The 25,292-nt window shown below is 43.4% G+C and overlaps 1 protein-coding gene across 1 annotated transcript in view; it reads left to right on the plus strand.

Moving 5' to 3' along the window:
- Positions 1-4,108: 4,108 nt before the first annotated feature.
- The window catches only part of RAMP1 (receptor activity modifying protein 1), a 38,386-nt gene continuing 17,202 nt past the window's right edge, over positions 4,109-25,292 (plus strand). Inside the window, exons 1-2 of the mRNA XM_081899330.1 lie at positions 4,109-4,300; positions 17,154-17,292. Of these exons, the coding sequence (XP_081755456.1) occupies positions 4,249-4,300; positions 17,154-17,292 (191 nt within the window). The 5' untranslated portion in view covers positions 4,109-4,248. The remainder of the gene's footprint in view (positions 4,301-17,153; positions 17,293-25,292) is intronic.

Raw genomic sequence — 25,292 nt, forward strand, 5'->3', positions numbered from 1 at the left:
GTAAGGTGTAAGATGTTTGTATTTTAATTGACAAGGCTCATACTGTATTTATTTGACGGGGGGGGGAAATAAGTGCTTCCCCTTTAAAAAAACCAATGTTCATACAAAATCAAATATATTTCACAGATATATCACTTTTTGTAGTTCTACACACTGGGAACAATCCAGCAAAAATAGAATACCGTATTTTTCCTTCTATAACACGCAGATTTTTTCTTCTAAAAAGGAAGGGGAAATGTCTGTGCGTGTTATAGAGCGAATGTGTGGTCCCTGGAGCCAAATGGTGCGAGGGGAGGCAAAAAAAAAGCAGGCAAAAATCGCAAGTCTCCTAGAAGGGAAAGCTGAAAAGAGGAAGCGGCTGCTTTCCTGCATTCTGCCTCAGGGTCTTACTGCCCACCCACCTCTGTTTCCTTGCTGTGTTTGCTCAAACGGAACAAAGAGCAGGGAAAGCCCCTCCCCTCCAGGCAAGCAGAGGTTTTCACCTCATGCAGGAGAGAGAGAGAGAGAGAGCGTGCGAGCTGGCTGGCTTGGGTGGGTAGGTGAGGGAAAACTTTTGCCTTCCTTTCCTCCCTCCCAGTAATACCCCTCTCCTGCATTCTTAGCCAGCTGCTTCTCTGCACACCCCTCTTGTGCTCCTTGTCTGTTCTGTGTTTTTCCTTCCCTCCCCACTTAAAATGTGGTTAAAAAGCATGGATCCACATGGATCCTCAGGATCTTTGCATTGGGTCACCCCAAATTCACCATAAGATCACATAGCATGTCCATGGCTACAGCCTGCCCCCCCAAAATCACGCACCCACTGTTGCCTGGGGCTGCAATGGTGCAAAAACGTGGTTAAAAAGCATGGATCCACAGGGATTCTCAGGATCTTTGCATTGGGTCACCCCAAATTCACCATCAGATCACATAGCATGTCCATGGCTACAGCCTGCCCCCCCAAATCACGCACCCACTGTTGCCTGGGGCTGCAATGGTGCAAAAACGTGGTTACAAACCATGGATCCACATGGATCCTCAGGATCTTTGCATTGGGCCAGCCCAAATTCACCATCAGAGCACATAGCATGTCCATGGCTACAGCCTGCCCCCAAAAAATCACGCACCCACTGTTGCCTGGGGCTGCAATGGTGCAAAAACATGGTTACAAACCATGGATGCACAGGGATTCTCAGGATTTTTGCATTGGGTCACCCCAAATTCACCATCAGATCACATGTCTGTGGCCACAGCATGAAGCACAAAAATGATACATCCACTGTTTCATTCAGAATGTTTTTTCCCTTGTTTTCCTCCTCTAAAAACGATGTGCGTGTTATGGTCAGGTGCGTGTTATAGAGCGAAAAATACGGTATTTTAAACTACCATGATTTCCAGTGGGAGAGATAACCGTGCATTCTAACATCCATTGAAATCAATGAGATTTTAAAGTGACTTTTCTCAGGGCTTCCTTCATGTATGGCTTGCATGCTGTTCAACTGGGAGATCTTGCCAACCAACAGCTCAAAGGTGGCATTCAGCTAAGTTCTGGAATTAGTGGGCCTGACTGAATCAGGCTCATTCCAGTGGGTCTGTGCTGAGTTCAGTTTAGCTGACTACACCCAAACGTTCCAGGCTTGGTCATCTTCAGTAAGGAGGCAATCACACTCTAGGAGTGCACAATCCAGCCATAAGCACAAAGCAGCCATGTCACTTTACCCTTCCGGCTCTAGCACTGGAACTACCTTCATGGAATATTCAGCAGCAGCAGCTTACCAGGAACAGGCAGACTGCTGTGGGAACAGGAGCTTGAAAGGTGCATTCAGGCAGCAGGAGCGACTCCCAGCATCCCTGACATGGACTGTGCTGGCTGAGGTGGGTGGAGTTGGCTGGACAGCACTGCATGGGCTACCCAATGCCTTTCTCCATTCAAAGGTTGGGTGGTTTTCCACACAAAGCAACATCTTTTAATTCCTTTTAAAGAAAAAGGTGAAGGAAACTTGGCTGGCTCCTTGCCTTCTAAATTCTTCTGCTGCTAGATTTGAGTTAACCCTTTTTCTCCCAGAAGTCAGTAGTGGGATATGAAAACTGGGCAGAAAACCATCAGTACACTTCTGATTGCAACCACCAATTAAACTTTTATTTTTGAGCTTTAAGCTTCAGATAGAATAATGCAGTTTTCTGCCAGGTACTCTTGACCTGTGGGACTGGCTTATGACAGAAAAAGAAATTTATTGGGTAATAATAGCAACTGACACAAATGTAAACATACCAAGTTTGGGACAGAAACCTTATTACCAATAAATTTAACGTTTCTAAGGATTTGGTCAAGGGACATTCATTTGGTACATGGGAGCAACACACACCTTTTTCAATTTTTTAAAACTGATGTTTCATATATAGTATATTGAGGAAACTTGTATTTCAAATATATATTTTTTAAAAAAGGTGTAAAAAAAATAAATAGAAGGTGTTTGAACACAAATAAATGCACACTTAAATGCATGCCTATCATATGCCCCAGGTTTCTGGAACTTGCAGTGAGTGACGAAGTACTGCTTGAGGTGAGAACAACACTGCAAACACATCCCATAGAGCAGTGTTTTTCGACCTTTTTTGGGCAAAGGCACACTTGTTTCATGAAAAAAATCACGAGGCACACCACCATTAGAAAATGTTAAAAAAATTAACTCTGTGCCTATATTGACTATATATAAAGTCATTCTCTTGAATAGGAATCAAATAAACACAAAGAAAGTATTTTATAATTACTTTATTATGAAATAGTAAGTAGACAGAAATATGAAAAATTATAAAATACTTTATTTTTAAATCTTTAGAATTTTTCAATTTTTCCCACGGCACACCAGGCAACATCTTGCGGCACACTAGTGTGCTGCGGAACAGTGGTTAAAAAACACTGCCATAGAGCACCATCCACTAGGATGGACAGGAGAAAGATTTTGGAAGCATAAAGTCAAAAGTGTTAATATACGGATGAAGACAAACACAGAGAAACAGCAACCCATATATGCACAAACTCCCCAGTATGGACACAACACTTGTATTGCCTTCTTCTAGGTCTCAGGAAGTGCTTAATAGAATAATGTATTTGTAATTATGAGCCTTTATGGTATGGCTAAATACACACTTCTGTTTACAGTGCATCCAGTGTACTCCCACTGGGAACGGGTTGCCAACTGTTGACAAAAATGACGTTTGGTTATATTAGAAAGTCATTCGGGTTAACCTTTTGTTCCTTTGAACTGGGGAATGAGCGTTTCTGTCTCGATAGCAGGTGCCCAGTTGCTGAAATGCTCTGCACATCATCATTCCTCTTAGTGTCAAGTCTTTGAACTTCAGAGGAATAAAATAGGTACTCTGGAAGAAAAGCTCAGTATCGGCACAAAACATTAGAAATGGCTGTCAACCACAAAGGCATACATTCATGCACAGAAGTGTCTTTTCAATATTCAGAACTTTTTGGGTTTGAGAGGGGGCCGGGAAGGTCATCTCGATTCAGAGCGACATTTGTTGCAACCTTCAGGCTTCACTCCCCTTTAAACATCCAGCCTGCCGAGGAGTTCTGCAGAACTCAACACCTTGCTCTCTGCTTCCTGACAATTAAACCACCTTCCTGCAGTTTTTTTTTTATTAGTGTTTCTTTTCACTTTATTTTACCATACCATAGCGTAGATATGATAGGATCTAAACATTTTAAAAACATGTCATTCCTGAGATTCAGTTTGTAGCAATTCTTCCCTGCTTAGCCTGTGTTACAAACTTTCCATTGCTAAATATCAGCCCCCCCATTGATATATTTTTTCATTACAAATCACTATTTTTGGGTTTCTTTGCTCGTCCCTTTGCCGAGGTTTCTCTCCCAAGCAACAACTTCAGCTCCTCCTCCTCCTCCTCCTCTGCGCTCCCTTTGCGCGCGGGGCTTGCGCCGGGCTCCGCGCCCGCCTTAGCAACCAGGACCTTGCCGGGGTGGGGGGGGGCGTGGAAGGCGGAGAGGATTTCTTTCAGCTGAGCGATCCACGGGGCGATCCAATCAGAGCTTCGGCTCCCACGTGGCCCCTTCAGCAGCCGATCGCCTTCCGAAGAGAGAGCTCTGCCTCGGGAGAGGGGAAGGGGCTCTGGCCAGACGCGGCTGCGGGGATCCTCTGGGCGCGCGAGAGATCTTCTCGCAGGGCTCCTCGGCATGGATCGCGTCGCCCCTTTGCAGTGAGGTCCGCGGGCGTCGGCGAGGCTCTCTCCTCTGGGCCAGCCATGGCTTTGGGGATGGTCGCCCGGCTGAAGCGCTTCGTGTGGCTCCTCCTGGGTGAGTGCTGCTTGGCGCCGATGCGTTTGGAGACGAGGACTTTGCGTAATGGAGGCGCGGGACAAAGGTGATCGCGCACATGCCGTAGGAATATAGGAAGACCCGCGATAATGTCAGTCGGTCTCCATCTAACAATTAACAGGATCTGCAATACCCTGAGGGCAAATGACAGTGCCTGTAATGCAGTCCAGGAGATTTCCCACCAAGCGAGCCGGGAGTGGACGAGGGAGGGTGGGGTGGCTTTGAGACATTGTACTTCCTCAAACCCTTTGGCTGTGATGTGAGCGCGTTGCTTCTTTTGTCCCCTTTAAGTGGTTTGATTGCACAAAATTTACTCTCTTCTCTTGAATTTGCACCCAGCTTCTGAGTTATTTTCCCACACACGAGTGGGCAGATGTGAGACTTCTGTTAACCCCTGAAGTCAGTAAATCTCCTCCATCCAGCAGAGTTGAGGCAGGCTGTATCCCAAGGCAAGCTGGCTAGAAGAGTAACCTTGAGTAGTCAGGAAGAGGATGTCGGAAACAAGCTTGAGCAGCCACAGGGAGGGATTTGAACAGATCACCAACACTCACCAACACCGCAGACCCTTTCACACATTACACACAACAAATCCAGGTTGGCCACCAGCTGCAGACCTGACAGCCAATCTTTGACGTGTACCCATCTATGTGTTTTTCGCCCAGCACTTTAATTTTTTTAGATGAATGCAACCCTTCAATGCCAGTACAAGAATCTGAACATGTACAGAATGCATTTCCTTTCCTAAAGTGCACCTGGGAAGAAGGGACAAGGCTTTTGCCTACACCGAGTGTGGCGGCTGCTTTGCATCCTTGAGCCACTTGCTTCCAGGAATTGGCGGCATGCAACAGAGCATGTTCTATAAATTATAAAACTTGTTTGTGCCACCCATGTAAATCCCTCTTCCTCTGCTCAAACCATTTGCCTGCAGACCTTTGTTGCTGTTTTAGGTCCATCTTTTTCCTTTCCGGGATTTGATTGTATTACAAATCCTCTCTTCCAGCATATGGAAATCAACAGTGAAGGGAAGGTGCCTTGTGCTTTCAAGAAGCTAAGCATTCAGAAACATTGCTAGTATGCTTAATTGCATCGTTAGTCTGGGGGTGGGGGATCTGCCTCTGGCTGGCAGCTAGATCCTTATCTCCCCTCACCCTGTATGCCCACCTGTCAATCACCTGACATCAAAATGACATCATATAATTTCTCCTGTACGTTTTTATTCCTCAGCTTAAACTTTGTGCAGATGTCTCACTGCTCAAGTTTTCAGTTTTCCAGGGAGTTGCTTAAAATGGACAAATATTTAGCCATGACAAATTGTATCAAAAGCAAGCAAAGGTCTTAACAGAAATGGCCACTTAAATTATAAGGGATGTACAGAAAAGGAAGGTGGGTGTTGCCTAGTGGGGCTAGTGGGTTAATAGCCATCTTCTTACATGCTCATGGCTTGCTTTGTCCCACAGTGTCACTGAGCATGTTTACTGCACAGGTTATCTTCAGTGTATTGCTCAGGTGTCCTGAGGAGGCTACACTGTGAGGCAAGAATTTGCACCACTGTGTTTGCCTGTTGCCTGTGGCACTGCAGTCAAGCGTGGTCACCTTTGGTATCACAATTTGCTATTGCAATAATGTTATACCAGTGGAATAGATGACCCTGCCTTGCAGTGGAGGGCAAAAGTAAGTGACCTTTCTGCTCCCTTGCAGCGCTATAAGTTTATGTGTTGCCTTATTGGTGACAGTAATGCAAATTATGTTTGGTGAATATGAAGTTGAAACTCTTTCCTTGGAATGGAAATGAAGCAAAGTAAAACAGCTGGGTCACTGTAGTCATGCACAGGTCTTCAGCCTGTGGGTCAAAACCCACAAATGGATAGCAAGCAAGGCCATCTCAGGTGGGTTGTAGCAAAGCTGTTGCAGCCCTGCTGGACTCTAGCTAAGGTTGACCAGACCAAAGGATCACAAAATGCAGTGTCTGGGCTAGAACACATTGTTTTGATGAGACACTCATTTCAACAATTTCCATGAATGCTGGCTGCAAAGAGGCAGGAGAAAGGCAATTTTCAGTATTTTTCAGTAAGAAAGACTTTTCTGGCCAACCTTCCTATAGCTCTGTATGGAGTAAGGACGCTCTGTTCACTTTCTGGTCTGTTTCTCTGGCTTTCTAGACTTCTTCCACAACTGGAAGTATGCTGGGACTATAATGCAGACGTATGCTTTGTAATGGGTAGAAGGAGGAACGGTCTTCTGTTCTTCGGAAGAGAAGCAACAATAATTCCCTCCTTCACACGCTAAAATCTACCCCACCACTCAGAACTCAGCACAACATTCTTCCCTTGTAGCTCACCAGAGCACAAGCTAAAAAACAAATTTGTGGGAGGGTGAAGACAAGCATCCACAGTGGACACAGAGCCACCAGGAATTAAGACAAGGAGTTGCAGAAAAGAATCCTTGATCTCTGTGGTGGCACAACCTTAAAAGTGCAATTTCAGCAACTAATCTTACCAAAGTTTTGGATATCAGTTAATGAAGTGTACTTAGAATTGGCAAGTGAAGCAATCATTCACCTGTTGCCATTTGGTAGCACCTGTCTTCGTGAGCAGGCCTTTCAACAATGGTGATCCTCAAAACAAAAACAAAACCCTAATTTTGTTGTACAAGGTGAGCTGTGGGTTAGCTTTTCACATATCACCCCCCACTGGAATTAAATCTGAAATAATGTTTGCTCAGATGTCTCATTGAAATGGTGAGTCAATCAATCAATCAATCACTGGTTTTCAATAGCTTCTCAGCCTTTTGGCTAAGAAAAAGTGTAAAAATCACTGGTTTTCATTTCACACTAATGCCAAAGTAGCACTATGTATGTTGCTTTGTGAATTACCATTTCAATAGAAGTGAAGTGTCTTAGTAGTACTATGAAGTATAAATCCAAAATGAATCTGTGCAAGTGGCTAGTGTGGAGGTCCGAGGTGGGTCTTGGGCCGGGGCACTTAAACCTATAGAACTGCAGAGTTGGGCTCATCTAGTCCCCTGGAATGCAGGAGAGACTCATCAAATCATAGAGTGAAGATCACTGTATGGGCATATTGTGAGAGCCTCCTTAAAATAGACACTTCAGAAAATAAAATGGCTTCTAAACATAATAGCAAGATGCAATGTGAACTGAACGAAAACAACAAATGACCAAGGAGCTTGTTATAAATAAACAACACTCATTTCCCCATCACATTTTGACTGTAGAACCATCTGGCACTGACACATATTAAAAAGTAAATTCACTGTTTCAGAGCAGATCTAGAGCACACAGATCCTCAGGCTTGATCTACCAGGCAGTGGGACAACTGCATGAATTGCAGCCTTTGGGCTCAGTGGTCTTACCACTGAGGACCACTTTAGGGGAGGACGTCTTTAGATGGCTGCAGGTGTCACTTTAGGAGCACATCTTCACGTGATTCTCTTTGGTTACGCTAAGATGCTTTACGTTGCTTTTATGCTTTTATTCAATTGCTTTACGCTGGTTCCAAGCAGGACATAATACAGAATTTAGTTTGTGGGAGAAACTGTGGAAAACTGATTTAAAATTTACAGCTTGTTGTGTGCTGAAAGAGAATTATGAAAATGATATATAGGTGGTACCTGACACCAAGTAAGCTAGCAAAGATGTACTAATCAGAATCAGGTAACTGCTGTTAATGTCAAGAAACAGAAGGTATGTTTTACCATATGCAGAGCTAGCAAGCCTAACCATCAGAATAAGAGATCAAGAAGACTGGAAAATGTTTGTAGAATACCGTATTTACTCAAATGTAATGCACGCCAAATTACATCGTGATAATTAGGGTGTGCATTAGATTGATGGCGCATTTACATTCAAGTAAATATGGTATGTGAAGAATCATTGTAAACAAATTAAAACATTAGCAGAATTAGAGTAAAATCAGCAGTATAAATTATGTTGAGATAAAATGAGAGGTTATAGAGTGATTAGATTATGCAGCAGAAATGGATAGAAAGTGCCATGGAAGTGTGTGGGGGGGGGGGCGGAGGGAGGGAAGTTGATGTTTTTGGTGAATGTGGAAAACTAACAATGAAAATCATCAATATGTGGTGTTGTTGTTTTTAAAAATACATTAGTTCCAATTTGGTTTGTTTTTTACATTAAAAACTTCCAAGGCTCTTGTTACTCCAGGGGTTTCCTTGTCAGCCCATTCCTTTTCCCTTTAAAATTTGAGGCAAGTATTGAAAACAATATCAAATATTTTTGTACACTTGCAGACTTCTTGAGGCAATGCTTGAGTTACAATGCTGAAAAATGAAATTGTCATACAGATTGTGGGATTCTTTTTCAGGTCAGGTCCACTGCTTTGCTTCTTGCTTCCTTCTGTGCTCTTTCCTTTGCAGAAAGACTAGTGAATAATGCATTGGGCTGTGCTATATATAATGGACTTATCTGTACAACATAATTAACTATTTACTACTGTTTAGCTTGTAGCGCTTCACTAGGAAACAGAAGACGCTACAAGTCAGACCCTCTTTGGTTTTAAAATTATTTTTATGGTCTAAGAAATAGCAAATTGATCATATTATGGTTTTGGGGAAAATGTTTCTTTTGTATAAGATTTTTTATTACAGTTTTATCATAATACAGTAAAATTACAAAAAAAAAAGAAACAAGAGAATTGAAAGAAAGGGAAGAGAAGAAAAGAAAAGAAAAGGAAGAAAGGAAGAAATAAAGAAAATTTGATTATTTAAAACCTTCAGTCCATGTGAACTTCCATCTTCTCCACTTTCTGTAAAACAATATTTCGTGTAAGTCAAAGTGTCTCAGAATCATTCATTTTTTCCTACAAAAAGTTCAGGATAGGTTCCCTAATTGTTATTATTATTAATAAATGTTAACCATACTATTTCTTTTAATTTTACCTCTATTATTGTTGTTGTTATTGTTATTATTCATTGAATTTATATACCGCCCTGTACCTGGGGGTCTCAGTGCGGTTCCCACCACCATTACTCCATATTGAATAATAATAAATTCTTTCATCCATGTCCGTATTAAAGTCTACACACACACACACACACACACACACACACATTGGGTCAATATTCCATTTTTGTTTCTCATTATAGCTAGTTCATATCCAGTTCCATATGTTTAGTTCCATTTCCTGTTGTGTTTACGATAGCATCCCAATCTCCTCCTCTAGCACATTCCATTTTCATACCATAACTTTAATAGCACCATTCCCTGAATTCGATCCAGGTTGTATGCAGAGTACTCCCTCTCTGCTAGAATTATAGGAAAACCAGGACTGAAGTCTCAAAGCTTTCCCCCCCTCTCCACTCCATCAGTGCTATATCCAGATAATTCTCCAAATCAGCATTTTTTTATTTTATCTTCTACTTTACCTCCAAATCCTTGTATGGAAGTCATTCCATTTCTACATGACCACCTGCGTCTTTCAATTTAATTATTTCTTGATCCAGTCCTGCCAGCTTTTCCTCAATTTCGTCTGAAGCCTCTACATTTACCCATTTCCATTTTCCATCTCATATTCCTCTGGCTCATTTTTCCTCATCCTTTGACTGATTTTCTTCTTCATCATCAAACATCGATCAATCATTTTTAATTGTTCAGCCATCAACTGTTTAACAATACCACGGTCATTAATTGATCCAAAAGTATTTTTGTCATACTGGAGGCTTTTAATGTCCTAGATACTATTAGCCATTCAGTCCACCTTAATGTTTCCCCCTTAAATCAGTCTTGGACTTCCACAGCTGTGACTGTATTATCTCCAAGTAGATTCCATTCTGACAGCTAATTATAGTTACAGTCGTACCTTGGTTCTTGAGCGCCTTGGTACTTGTACATTTTGGCTCCCAAACACCGGTTTTCGAATGTTCTTTGGAAGCTGAACGTCCAACGCGGCTGCAGGAGTTTCCTGCAGCTAATTGGAAGCCGCACCTTGGTTTTCAAACAGTTCCGGGAGTCAGACGGACTTCCGGAACGGGTTAAGTTTGACAACCAAGGTACCATTGTACTTCACTTTCAATTCCCCCAGTTCTTTAGTGGCAGGAAACAAACAAACAATAATAATAATTAAGGATTTTTAATACACTCCATAGGGAACTTTGCCCTCTGTTATCAGGAGCGGAAGGTGTTTCTTGGTGTCACAGTGCCAAGGTAGAGCAAATAACAGTAGTTCTGAAGTAAATTCGAGCAGTCTTCCAGGAGACTGTGTACACACTGTCCCTGTAAAGCACATCCAAAGCACACACACCCCTCAAAGAATTCAGCTTGTTAAAGCTTGCTAAGAATTGTAACTCTGTGTTGTGTAAAGCTCAGTGTTCAGAATACTCTGAAGGAAAGAAGGTGCTTTAAAGATATGAGGTGTGCATAGCCAGAGACATTGTAATGGAGCAGCTGTGAATAAATTTGGAGGCTTTGTGAGGAGAGGAGGCCTTTGCTTCCTCAGTGATTAGAAAAAGTCAGTCTGTCTTTCTTATGGTCAAATACTTAGACCAGACAACAGAAATAATAATAATAATAACATGCATAACTACATCAGCACCAAGGGGCAGAAGTAGTAGATAAAATCCCAGCTGATATCAAACTATTTGCTGCAAAACCACCAGAACGATTACTTTTTTTTTTTTGAGCATGAGACAAGATTTTATTGGGTGCCCGTCAAGAATGCTTATCTAAAACAAGCTTGTTATTGACAGAGCAAGAATCGGACTTGGCACATGTACACACTGTGCCTTTAAAGCACATACAAAACACACGGCTTCCCTCAAAGAATTCTGGGCATTGTAGTTTACTCCCCTCCACACACAGTTACAGCTCCCAGCAGCCCTTAACAAGCTGCAGTGCCCAGAATTCTTTGAGGAAAAGAATGTTTTCCGAATGTACTTGAAAGCTGTCTACACACTATACCTTTCGCTCTCTTTTTTTAAAAGATATTTATTAAAGTTTCAAAAATTATATACAAACAAACAAAAACAAGTATAGTTTCAGTCCCTTATTTTCTTATAACTTACTTCCCCGACTTCCTCATACCTCCCCTTTCTGTATTCCAATTTCTAATTATTAATTCAGCAAATCCTCTCCCTTATTTTTCATTTAATTTTTAGCCTTTCTTTTCTTTTTACTTAACCATTACAGCTGGAAACCACATAATTTCTAAACCAACGTCATTCTAACATTCATTAATTTTGCAATATTTCTTAAGATAGTCCTTAAATTTCTTCCAATCTTCTTCCGCTGTCTCTCTTCCCTGGTCTCGGATTCTGCCGGTCATTTCTGCCAGTCCCATATAGTCTTATCACCTTCATCTGCCATTCTTCCAAGGTGGGTAGATCTTGTGTCTTCCAATACTTTGCGATGCACAATTACTATACAGGCTAGACAAAGTCAAAGCTGACCCAGAAGCCGATGTTCAGGCGTAGCTGAAGAGGCCCATGAGGTAGATGAGCTGCAGATAGCTGAGAATGTAAGAAAAGCCCATCTTGGATTATCATCTGATCAAGCATCCAATTTCCCATAGTTGCTAACCAGGTGTCTTCAAAAAGCCCAAGGGCGGGGCTTTAAGGCTTTAAGGGCTGGGTATGGCTGGCACCAACCTCCACAGGTACAGATTGATGGATCCAATGTGTTGTTGCATGGCTGCTGGCCATCCAGTGCTGTCTCACCCTTCCTGCAGGTGGAGGCAGAGAAGCAGTAGATTTCTGTGCCCTTTGCATACTCATTCTCAGGACCCAACAACTGGCGTACCCTAGAGACAGGCCAAAAAATGGGAGAAATCCAAATGTCTGTGAGTGGGACCCATCTGCCATGTAGAAGAGCCTGGGATCATCGACAGAAAATGGACATTCAGGACACTGGCTTGAGCGAAGCTGATCTAGCTAAAGGCTAGCAAGCGGACCTTGGAACCACAGCTTGGACTAAGGCATGAGTCAGTTGGCCAGGGAACCAGTTGAGGAAGAAACTAGCAAGACAGAGAAAGAGGAAGACTCCTCCTCCTCTACTTCACCATTTGTCACTGATAGACTTTCTTCCGACACTTTTCTTTCATCTCCATGGAAATGGGCCTTGAGATCCCTTGCCAAGAAACTGGAATCCCTACAGACATGGAATTCTGCTCAGTCCCAGAACAAAGGAAAACTACAGCTCACCATGGGAAATGTGCGCACTGCAGGATGAGGGAGTCTTGCTGCAATTGAATGTTTTGAATATTCTGCTGCAACATGGTTTCTCTTCTGCAAAGGAAACAAGTTGTTCAGCAAAGGGTTTAGCTGCTTAGGTTTTGTGTTTAAGTACAGAGGGTGCAGTAGGGGAAAATGCAGGCATGTTTTAGTTGCCTTCACGGAAATAAGCATGTACTTTGTGGGACCATGCCTTCAGGTGAAGAGCTAAACATTACTTGGTTGTGTTGTCTTTTTTGTTTTGCAGGTTTTTTATTCCTGTATGCTGTCCTGTGGGCCCCATAGAGACCCATGGTATTCACTTCTGATACCCACAGGCATACGCAATACCCTTCCAAATACTGGAATGTTTATGCAAGCCGGTTCAAAATGGAAAGGGTTAGAAAAGTATTTTCATAGTTCTTTAATATCATAAAGCCATGAGTGCAATCCAAGCAAATCCACTGGAGCATATGGAATGCTACTTGAGATGGTGATGAACAGTTTGATCAAAATGTTTTGCATTTTGGTAGTCAGAAAAGACCAAGGAGAAAAGCTAATCAGTGGTCATTGCCTGCCTCTCCACAGAAATGGGCAGCAGCTGCAGCCCCAGCTACCTGCCCAGCTGTTAGCTTTGGGTCACTCCCAGCAGAGAGCTGGGAAGCTCTTGACATTGATAGACGATTGGTCAAACTCCATCAAGGCTTTGGAGAATCATTAATCACCTCTAGGATACGCAATAAAGTAGAAAAACTGGGGAGCAGCTCTCGGTTTTAGATTTCATCACAAGCATTTCATGCAATCCTATGATTGCTGAGGGAGAAGCCTCTGAGGGCTAATATGTCATCAGCCTGAAGCTGTGAATGCTTTTAATTCAGGGCATGCATTGCCTTTGTACTGGGGGGAGGGGGGGAGAGGTTGGCAACGCTGGGAAGTTATAAGGAGCTGAAGTGTATAAAATGATATGTTATTCTGATTTGGTTTGTTACTGTGTTGGATCCATGTTTATACAGAGTGGCTGGGGAAATCCAGCCAGATGGGCGGGTAATAATAATAATAATAATAATAATAATAATAATAATTAATAATAATAACAGTTTCTAAAAACAAAGATTTTTCTGTGAATGAAATGGACTTCACAGTCGCAGAATGGGAGTGCCCCACATTCTTCTTTCTTCCCCGCCCCCCACAAAAAGTCTGCCGTTGGTGACTAGAAGACTCTTGGGAATGGTGTGGAACTGGGTGCCTGGAGCTGAGGGTGAGAGAGCAATTTGATGAGCAAAGTGATGCCTTCCTTATGTGAACAGAAGAGCAACGTCCAATCATTTCTGTCACCTGAGCTGCACTTGGGGTGTGCCCATCACAAGGTTCATTGTCACAAGAATGACAATGGCGACTCTCTGAGAATCTGGCTGTAGTACTGCAGTGTTTAGTGGAGATGTCTACTTTGCAGGAAGTTGGATTAGATGACCCTCGGGGTCCCTTGCCAACTCTGTAGTTGTATGATTCTGGGAAGTAAGGATGGATCTGTGATACATATGTGTCTACCCTTCCACCCACTGCTACTAATCAGGTTGAAGTCTTAGAAGAATAGCTGCTGGCTTCTTTTTTAGGACTGCCCAAAGCAGAGCAAAGGGACGCAGGTGGCGCTATGGTCTAAACCACAGAACCTAGGGCTTGCCGATCAGAAGGTCGGAGGTTCAAATCCCTGCGACTGGGTGAGCTCCTGTTGCTCGGTCCCTGCTCCTGCCAACCTGGCAGTTCGAAAGCATGTCAAGTGCAAGTAGATAAATAGGTACCACTCCAGCAGGAAGGCAAACGGCATTTCCGTGCACTGCTCTGGTTTGCCAGAAGCAGCTTAGACATGCTGGCCACATGATCTGGAAGCTGTACAGCGGCTCCCTCGGCCAGTAAAGCGAGATGAGCGCCGCAACCCCAGAGTTGTCTGCAACTGGACCTAATGGTCAGGGGTAGCTTTACCTTTTTAAAGAAGAACAGCATGCCACAATGATTAGTTTACTCATACGTTTGCTTTATTTTGACAATATTTTATAAAAATCCACATTAAATTGATGTTTCTGAGCACATTATTTCTCAAAATAGGAATGCATTTTGGTACATTTTTAATCAATAACTGTAGCACATTATGTATGTAAGTATGTCTGTATTTATGAACATTTATAAGGCACATAATTTTTAAAACAAATGTAAAAGCCGGGATAAGTGGTGGATAGCTTCATTTTGATCTACACATTAGTCCAGTTAGTGTAGATCAGTTCAGTGTGTATCAGAACTGGCAAAGATCAAATTTCTCATGTGTCCCTACTAATAAGCAGCTTAAAATATTTCTTAATGAACTCAAGTATCAGACATGTAAATTACATTAAGCGTGATAGTGGAAAATCTCTGAGCTGTTGAAAAAATTAGTCTTATGAAAAGTGTAGCACTCTTATTTTGATCCCTGGGGGAAAATATTAGCTGGGCCTGGCCTCAGCAGGATTTATCCATTCTTAAGGAAATCAGCCCTGAGTGCTCACTGGAAGGAGAGATCGTGAAGCTAAGGCTCCAATACTTTGGCCACCTCATGAGAAGAGAAGACTCCCTGGAAAAGACCCTGATGTTGGGAAAGATGGAGGGCACAAGGAGAAGAGGACGACAGAGGACAAGATGGTTGGACAGTGATCTCGAAGCTACCAGCATGAGTTTGACCAAACTGCGGGAGGCAGTGGAAGACAGGAGGACCTGGCGTGCTCTGGTCCATGGGGTCACGAAGAGTTGGACATGATTAAATGACTAAACAACAACAAAGCATATTTAAATTCAAATTCAAATTGTTGGGTGCCCCGAGTTCTGTTGCTTTACCTTAGTTATAATCAATACAGTAGTTTGGGAACTTGGACTGGATTTGGAAAGAAATATGTACTATTGCTGTAAATTTGAAGAACGTGATGGAGGAGTGGATTATATATGGGTTGCATTTGTAAAAGCTGTAAGTTAGTGTATTTTACCATCATAGAGAGAGTGTTGGTCTATTTTGGTCAAAGGACTATCATGTGTCTTCATGGACTTCACAGGCTCTTTTTATATCCAGGAGGGCCCTGGAGGAAGCGCAGGGCTGCCAACTTTCTGGGCTGTTAATGCCGAGCAAATAGTATTGTCTGTACATGCGGAACTTTGTCATGAATGTCAGGCTCATATCCCCCAATGGAAATGATTAAGATAGCCAAGAACTATATTGAGTCTCTTTGCTTTCTGTGGACCAAATGAGATGTGATGTTATTCATGTCTTTAGGCTTTGCACAACTGATTATTTTTTTTTAAGGCAAGCAGTGAACAATAGGAAAGGGCTGTCTTTAGTGGCATCAGTCATTATCCTGAGTCTAGTAAGGCAATTTCTGTTCCACACAGAAGTTTGATAGAGGCTTTCTAGCTCCCATTTGATTCCTGTAATTGTTGACAAAGTAGCAAAACAGAGGGAAAAACAATTCTAAATCTGAATTATACTGTCATGGAATATCTCTGGCTAGGCAAGCAGAGGTTTATCTTTTATCAATTTATTTATTGATTTATTATCTAATCAATAAAATGGTTTGTCAACTATTTACACCTGTTTTCTAGAATATATTTTTTGGGAAAAACATTGATGTTTCTATCCTGCATCTCCATAGTTTTAGGGTTTTGGCTGCTACAGTTCTTCTTCCCATGGAATTGGAGGGTGATTGTAAAATTATGGAAGCACAGTCCCACGATGGTGTCTTGACACTTCAGGTTGATCTCAGTAATGGCATTTCTTTATTTGTATTAATGTTTATATCCCATCTAGAGATGGGAAAGCCTGAAAAAAAACCGGGAAAATTGGGGGGAAACCCAGGTTTTTTCTGTTTTTTCTCCAAATGGGAAAAATGGCTTTGGGGGGAAATGGGGGGGGGACTGGTTTGTTTTTTCTCTGGATTTTTTCCAGGCCTTCCCATCTCTAATCTCATCAGAGACTTCTTTACATCTTCTCAAGGTGTATGGGCGTTCCCAGAGACTGTTTGGGGGCAATTGATTTTCTATCAGGGAATTCTCATATTGTCATGGGAGGTGATCGAAATGCTTGGTCAGGACAAACAAATTTGTAAATATGCAACAGATATTTCCTAAGCAAAAAGTTTAATAAGAGTCAGCAGAATCTTACAACACTAGCTTATAGGGGTTTTTTCTTCCTAATTTTGAATGACAGTCCTTTGGATGAACCAGAAGGCCACAGTACATACCGGTACCTTTTATTGGGGGAGGGGGCAGTATAGTAGTTTTTTATTAATTCCCCCTTCTTCCTGAGGTAAAAACCTCCCCAGCAGAGGATCAGCTGGAAGGTGGCCATTATCCCATCCAATTGCTTATTCAACTGACAGTTAGTCCAACTTATTGGATCTACCTCAAATTGGGATGCAGAGGAATCACTGCCCATTAGTGCTCTTTTCCTGTTAATGGTTGTTTATCCCAGGAGTGAAGAGAGACATATGGAGATGTTTCTGAGGGAAGGAACTCTAGCCTCTCTCTTGCACTGGTAACTTTAGAATGAATGTTAGAATGAATCAATCAACTCAGTCCTGGCCTTTACCTTTCTTCCCCCCTTTTGTCTCTCCCTCCCCTTTCCGCCTTTCCATTTCAGCCCATCACTTTATGGTGGTCAGGGCATGCCATGAAGTCGCCTATGGGCAGTACATCCAGGAATATTGTCTCAGCAAGTTTCAATCTGACATGGAAACTCTCAGGAAGACTCTGTGGTGTGACTGGGATATGACTTTGGGGTGAGTTGAAATTGTTTTGTCCAGTGGGAAGAAAAGAGCTATGTAAACATCTAAGAAATGGCATGCTAGGATTCTGGAGTGTATCTCATAGCCTCCTGCATTGGTGTAAAGAACCGTTTTCTGCTTGCTAGACGAAAGGCTGTGCATCCACCCTTGTTCCAACTGGTCATATGCAATCTTCATAGTTGACCAACTAGGCTACTTTCAAGGTAATGACCAGATAATTTGAGCAACCTTATAGCAAATGATGATTTGCTACATCCCCTGCCCTGTTTTTCTTCTCATTCTGCTTCATAATCTAGCACAGCGTCCAACATTTGACAGAGCAAAATACGGAGACTTATTTTTAGAACATTTTATTACAATGATTTCATCTGATCTAGTGGATGCAAGCCAAAAAATTGAAAATCCTTACATGAGCTGAACATGAAATGAAATGAAATTTTTTACTTAAACAAATATTTGGATTTTAACTCTTTAACTCTTTAGCCAAAACCCTGAAAATTGAAAAAAGATAAAAAATGGCAGCATGCGTTTGCAGAGAATAAAAGACCAAAACCAACTAAATGGGATGCAATACAAACCATTCCAGTATAGTTATGTTGTAAGATTAGGAGTTTGAACAAGAGAGGGCTAATGAGGACAGGTTGACAGGAAGGGTTTCTTAGTCATCCACAGACCAGGTTATGATGGAAACAACAGGTAATACCAGAAACTGAGAGACATATTGGCAAAAGGACCCCCCTAATACAGTCCTGGCTGGCAATGTTGCCACCAAGGTGCCAGCTCCAAACAATGGAGGGCTCTTCACGTCAGTGACTGGCTAGAACAAGACAGGGAGACGCATCTGAGTCCTGAAAAATAACAGTAAAAAAAAGAAGCCTGAGAGATTGCAACCTAAAAGCCCCCACTTTGAAATTCCAGGTGGTGAGAACAAACACACAAGGCAATTTATTTCTTTATTTAGAGGAATTTATACCTTGCCTACTGGCTGAGGTTCTAAAGAGCAGCCAGAGGTTTGTCCCTCACAAGCCAAGAATTCATCACTGACATCCCCTGGCTCTGGTGACAGATGCAGGAAGCACTGCGAGGTGAGGAAGAGAAGGCCCACTTAAAGGAGCCACTATGCTGCCTTTCCTTGAGATATCGCCAAGCCCTGCCAGATCCTGAGAACAGCCTTTCCTCATTCATGGCGGCAACTGCTCCTCCTCACAAACTGGCTCTGGCTTCAAGCCCCCACCAGGTTGGCAGTTGCCTAAAGTCACCAACAGTGGTTCACCACCGGAAAGGTGTGTGGCAGTGGCTTCTGGCAAGATCTCTCTCACAAGCTCTGCAAGGTCTTGCCAGAAGCCCCCTGCCCTGTGCCACCCCAGCAGCTGGGGAGGGGCTGGGGGATTCCCCTGTGCAAAGCGGCTGCTTCATTCTGCCTCGTGGGAGGGCTGGCCCTGGCCCCCAAAAAGATACAGGGTAAAACTGTGTGCCAAACCACTCTGTGCATCGCCCCCAAACAAGATACACACTACCTTTCCCCTGCTTGCCCTGAAACAAATAATTTAGTTCATTTGCATCCTACTAAGTTCACCCAAATCAGTTCCGCTTCTGCTAATTTACACTCCCAGTTAATTTCCCAGTGAGAATCAATCCTTTTCTTTTAGTCACTCCGGTCATCAGTCTTTACACACACAAATTAATCTAAACTAAACTAAACACTAAACTAGGTTCAAAAGTAATTCTGGTATCCAGGCAAGATTGCCCCCCTGTACCTGTTACTAAAAAGGGGGATAAAACTCAGGAAAGACTGGCAGGCAGAGTATTTCATGTGAGGAGGGGATTGCACAGAACTTGCTTCTTGGCAGTTACTGCTTCTCTGCTCTTTGCTTAAAATTAGCCTACCAATGTAGACAACCAGCAAGTCCAAATCTTGAATGCACCGAGGAGCTCTAATTGTTTCATGTCGGACAAAAGCACCTGCTCCCTGATAATACACTTTATTTCTTCCTTTTAAGATTCCTTGCCATTGCTCCTTTCAGGTTATAGCAACAAACCTCTGCCATAGGGAATCCTAAATTAGTAGCAAAGATATAGAAAGATGAAAAGAAAATGATAGTCAGAAAAGGCCTTGGGGGGTTTCAGAATATTTTTCTTTTCTTTTCTTTGCTGATTCTGACTTTGCTTTCCAAATAACCAGCAAAGACAGCGTCACAGATTCCCCATCGCTGCATCTCCACCAATTATACCTTCAAGGGTTTACACTTTTCATTCACAAGGTCATGAAGAAAACAGCTGGGGACTCCTGACTTCCTCCTTTGTTTGCCTTTCCACTGTGTGTCTCCCAGTTTTGAAAAAGGAGAGAAGTGAACAAGGAACACTAAAGCCAAGCTCAGTGTTTTTCATCTCCTCAATCGCCCTCTTTCCACTTGCCCTCTCTCCTTTCCGGGATGAGTGATCCACACAAAATGACCTGGGCTTATTTCCTCAAATATGATTTACATGACAACAAACAAATGCACACGGAAAAAGAACCACCCTAAAGGCAAACAATCTATGGTCAGATGCCGCAGCAAATGACAGGCACTCTCGCCTCCATAGTTTTATGAACAGCTCCCTTATTCCTAGAGTGGCGATGGCGCTGTTACTACAAGAGAGCCAGCTGTCTCTCCTTGGCCCTTGGTTTTTCCCAAGTGACTAGGGGTGGCTGCTGCCTTCTTCTTTTCCAGTTGTTATTATTTCCACCTGTTTCTTTTCAGGGCAGGGCAGAATTTTTCCTATGAGACAATGTGATTGGTGTGTTTTTCTTTCTTCTCCTTCAACTTATTGGTCGAGCTGTGCCAAGCTGTGTTGTGCACAATGGGGAGGGGGAAGCCCCCTAGGAAAATTTGTTGTCTCAGCCATCAGGCACAGACCTGACTGTACGGCCAACACCCATGGCCTGCCTCTCCCCCTGCCCGCCCCAGGCCTGCATTCTTGGCTGTGGAATCTATGGGACACGCGCCAATCAGAAATGAAGCAGCATGTCCAACCCAAAACTGGTGCAGGAGGTGCAAGTAGTTTTGAAGGCAGAGTTGTATACAGTCTAACCACCTTGGTCCCATCATGAGCACAAATAATCCTGAATGCACATTTATTAAAAAAAAATGTTGTCTGGAAGAGCCCTTAGATTTCTTACAACAAAATTTGCTGAGAGAGCGCACCCCATTTATACCAGTCAGAGGAAAATATTTAAAGCTGAGCTCTGCGTGCCACGGATTGTACTTTTTCATGAAGTGGGGCGTCCTCTTTAGTAATGATAAATCTTTTGGAGGTGTAGATTAATACATTCAACACCTGTTATTTCTGGCTCTTTTTAGACAATTATCAGTGTGCCTGGCAAACAGTCACTGTGCATATTAATATGGATATAATGAAAGACCCAACACCATGTGACTATTCTGCCAAGGAACATTGAAATGACAGGTCTTCCTACGCCCGCTTTCAGGCAACCTACACTGGCAGTCAGCTGCCTTCACACCCTGTAATCAACATTCTTTTAGAACTTGGCATGGCTTTGTGGGTACACGGCTGTTTGCTGCAGTAAATACACAATGTGTGAAAAGGAGCCAAATGGGAAGCGGACACCGTTGGCCAAGGCTGCCCAGCCACGAAGCAGGGTGAAGCAGCTGCCTTGGGCAGTGAAAGGCCCAGAGACTGTGCCACGGGGGTGCCCCTCCCATGCCACTGCCTCCACCACAAACAGAGAAGTGGCCCCGGCAGCAGTGGGATCTCCCTGAAATCTCCTGAAAGCTCATGGAGCGCGAGAGATCTTGTGAGATTTCAGAGACATCTTGCCATAAATCAGCACCACTGCCAGCACAGCTTCTCCACCAGTGGCGGCAGCAACCCAGAGGTGATGCCAGCAGAGGTGGGGGCAGCATGGTAGTGGGGGCAGAGCGGGCAGGACAGCGCTTTCCCTTTCACCTCAAGTGGCGTAATGGGAGGTGCCCCCCCGGTGTGGTGCCAATGCCATGAATTCAAGATCTGTTCAGCTTTCCTTAGCAGCTCACTGGGAAGCGTCTGCTTCAGTAGCTCCTAAGTCCCTGATTCAGCCTCTGGCATCGCCATGGCGATAACCAGGAGAGCCCGATGGCGTAAAGGGAGTCAGCGCAAGGCAGCTGTCGATATTCACATATCCTGGTTCCCAGCACCGCGATGCCCCTTTGTGATAAGCAGCAGTAATTTACATTCACATGCCATAAAAGTACAGAGGAGGCAGCGTGTTCTGCAGCTCTGTTTTCCCAGTGCCATGCATGTCTCAGTTTAGTGTGCTTTATAATAATGAGACAATCATTATCTGACAATGCAGTCAGATAGGCTGTTTTATATATGCATCGGGTCGAATTATTTAAAGTCTTTCTACAAATGCCAGCTCAAAAGTGGGCCTTATTTTCACATAAGAGGGTACTGGATTTCAGCCAATGACATATTTCATCAGCCAGGCTTTTAATGCATGTTAATATTGCTGGATATGGACTTTTTAAAACTTGCTTTGACTGCTGCTTAATGTTTTTTAGCTTTTATATTTTTAATGTTTTGCTGCTGTAAGCTGCCTTGTTGGCCCCCTTTTTAAAAATATGTTGTAAGAAATTATTTTGTAAATAAAGAACGGGATGATACTCTGCAGTTTTAGCTGTGAATTCCGTAGGGGCAGCTGGCAAGCAAAGTGAGAAAATAGGTGCTTCGATAAATAGATGCAGTTGCTGGGCGTGGGATAAGCATAGGAATGATCCAGGATGAAAAAGGGTCAGGATCTGAACAAAAGTTTCAGGGTTTTAGCCTCTTTCTAAGAATCTCCGGAGGAAGGAGTAAATCTATGAACCCCCCACCCCACCCCCGCATTTCATGATAGCCCTTTCCCTCTTTTCTAGGACAAAAAGCTACTGTACCTCTTGTGGTGTTTAGTGTCACTGGCTTTTGCCGCAATAAAACTTGAACTGTACCTCAGTAGCTTTTTCTGAAGAAAAAGCAGAACTGAGAGGCGGACACTTAAGTCAGGCATCAGAAATATATTTTGAAAACATGTGGGCAAAGTTCCGCCATGCCTTCAACTCCAATAGACGTGACCCTGGGCAAATATAAAGGGAAATTGTGAATAATTTCATTGCAAGATTGTCCTCAGATGCACCCTAGTCAGCTACCAGGCCCTTCTCTAGTTGGGCCTTCAAGTAAGAGGATGGCAGTTATAGGAACCTACAAAGAGATTGCGGCTTGACTTCTGAAGAAAGGTTGCAAAAATCTGAACTTTCTGAACTAATTGTGAAATGCTTATGTTCTTCCACAGCATACATTGAATTACCTGGCAGGATCAGGGTGTTTTTAATGCTCACTGAAACACTGGCAGAGGAAGGTGGGTGTGGGAGGTGCGGTGCGCACCGAGTGTCAGCCGTGAGGGTGGGTGACATCGCCGTGCCACACACACTCGCTCGCTGCGCAGGCAGCACCCCGGATGCTCGCTGCGCGGGCGGCGGACCGCTAGAGACAATGCTGCCATGGGCGGCTAGCAGTGCACTCCAACGCTCGTAGCACAGGCCACTAGCAGTGCCCCTCCTAACACTCGCCGTGGGGGCGGCAGGTGGCTAGGGAAGCTCGCTGCACGGGTGGCAAGTGGCGCCCCCTCATGCTTGCTGCCTGGGCGGTGGGTGGCTAAGGACGCTCGCCATGCAGGCAGCTAGCCCCGCCCCTGCAGGCCAGCTCACCCCACCTCCACACCGCTCCGGGTGCCAGGCCAGGTAGCTCCGCCCCTGCTTCTGAACCCACTTTCTGGATCTTTTAGTTAAGGCTTCCTTCTGAAGTTCAGGTCAACAGTTCATTGCCGTTTCAGTCACTAAGCTAGAATCTATTCAGACCCCAGCAATGATTTATTTCTCATATATTCCTTGGCACCACAAAGGATCTCTTGTGGTCCAGGGAACCCACATATGGACTCTATACAGGCTCTTGGATACCCCATAAGGGAAAAGGAGGTTTTTTCTTATAACAGCCCATAATGGTTGTCTTCCTGCCCTGTCTAAAGTGTGCTCATCAGCCCTAGATCAGCAGGGTTGGGGAACCAGGGGCCCTCCAAATGTTTTTGGACTTGAATTCCCATCAGCCCCAGCCACGTGGCACTAGTCAAGGAACAGGATAGTGGTAGCCCAGCTACAGGTTTCCATCCTTTGCCTATAGCTAAGACTTGCCTTAATCTAAAGTAATCGTTGTTGATTTTTGGTCTCTTGTGACAGATGCACTTCTGAGCTCTTTGGGTAACAACTGGTTTACTGCAGATCCAACAGTGAATATGCAAAAACTGTAGCTCTTTCAAATTGCTACTCTGATCAGGAAATAGAGCACCAAGACAAAAGTTTATGCGATAGCATCCTTTGGCAGAGGGAAATATTTAGGCTGATTTTTGATGGGATTGTGCTAATTTTGGCAGATGACAGGCACCATTCATACATTTTTGATGACAATTTTCTTTCTTTTTCCACTGTGACTAATCCTTTGTGGTTTGGTTCTCCATGAGAAGCTGAAATCTGCCTCACTCTCTTTAGATATGAAGCAGATGACAATTGAGCTATTTTTAATTGGATTCCAGATTACATGGAGTGGCGCATTGGTCAAAGTGGCCTGCGCTGGAATAGCCTTGGGTGACAGCATCATGCTTCTCAACCCATATTACTCTAATATGGTGTGCAGCTGTTTCAGTTGGGCAAGAGTAAAAATATCCACTGTGTGCCTAGGAAGACGGTGCATAAGCACATATATTTTCATTATTGTAATTAAGCAGAGGCTCTTGTTGATGTTTGTTTCTTCTCAGTACTGATGGGCAGGAAAGCAAGTAGATCTTGCCTGGCACACGGTGCAAGCAATGAAGAACAACATATATTTCTGGTGGAAACGTATGAAGTGGAGAACTCTCCCCTTACAGCTGAAAATAACAACATCTGGTTAAAAAGAAAACAACTGCCTCACAGTATCAGATAGGATCACCAAATCCAGGAAAATCAAAAGTACTAGCAGAAGAGAAATGTTTCTATTGCATTTCCCTCCTCACTTCGTTTTTTTTTCCAGTTGCCCCTTAGAAGTTTTTTGTGTAGCCTGTTTTCTCATACAGATACAGTGGTACCTCAGTTTAAAAACAGCCCTGTTTACGAACTATTCGGTTTACGAACTCCGCAAAACCAGAAGTGGTGTCCTGGTTTGCAAACTTTACCTCAGTCTAAGAACGGAATCAGAACAGTGGAAGGGCACTGGTGGTGGGAGGCCTCATTAGGGAAAGCGTGCCTCGGTTTAAGAACGGACTTGCAGAATGGATTAGTTCATAAACCAAGGTACCACTGTGCAGCTGCATCAAGGAGGCTTCCAGAGAGATATGGCAACACAAAATGACTATGGCGATTAAGGTGGAAGTGCACATTCCTAAGGAGGTTCAAGGCCTTTGAATACACTCTTGCTTCTCTCCCCACCCCCAGGATGCTTCAAACATTTCTTGGTCCCTTCAGTTCTCCTCCTCCTCCCCCAAACATCAGACATTCTCATCCCCAAGGGAAAGAAAGCCCTCTAAGCGTTCATTCCACAATAACAGACTGATTCCACCTATTTGAACCCAGCCTACTTTTTCTCTCATGGATTCAAGCAGATGCCGTATGTTTGTGGAACAACAAGATCAGCAGTGACAAAGAAACAGCTGCAAAGTGTTTGCAAATGGTAATTAGGATGCAACCAGAAAATAAACTGGATATTTTCTTTATGTTGAAGAAAGATTTATATCATAAATATCCAATGTACTGATCAATAATCCCATATCCATTTTGTATTACGGCCTGCAAGAATTATCTTTCAGCCAAATAACCAATAAACATCTTGTCCTTTGCCTTGGGCAGAAAAAAGCCTTTGGGTCAGCCGCACGTGGGCACAATCTTCACAGCCACCCAGAGGAAAAGCAAAAAGAAGCAGGAGGATGTTGTGCAAGAATCTCCTCATTCTTG

Source organism: Podarcis melisellensis (genome assembly GCF_964234715.1).
Source record: "Podarcis melisellensis genome assembly, chromosome: 1".
NCBI lineage: Eukaryota > Metazoa > Chordata > Lepidosauria > Squamata > Lacertidae > Podarcis > Podarcis melisellensis.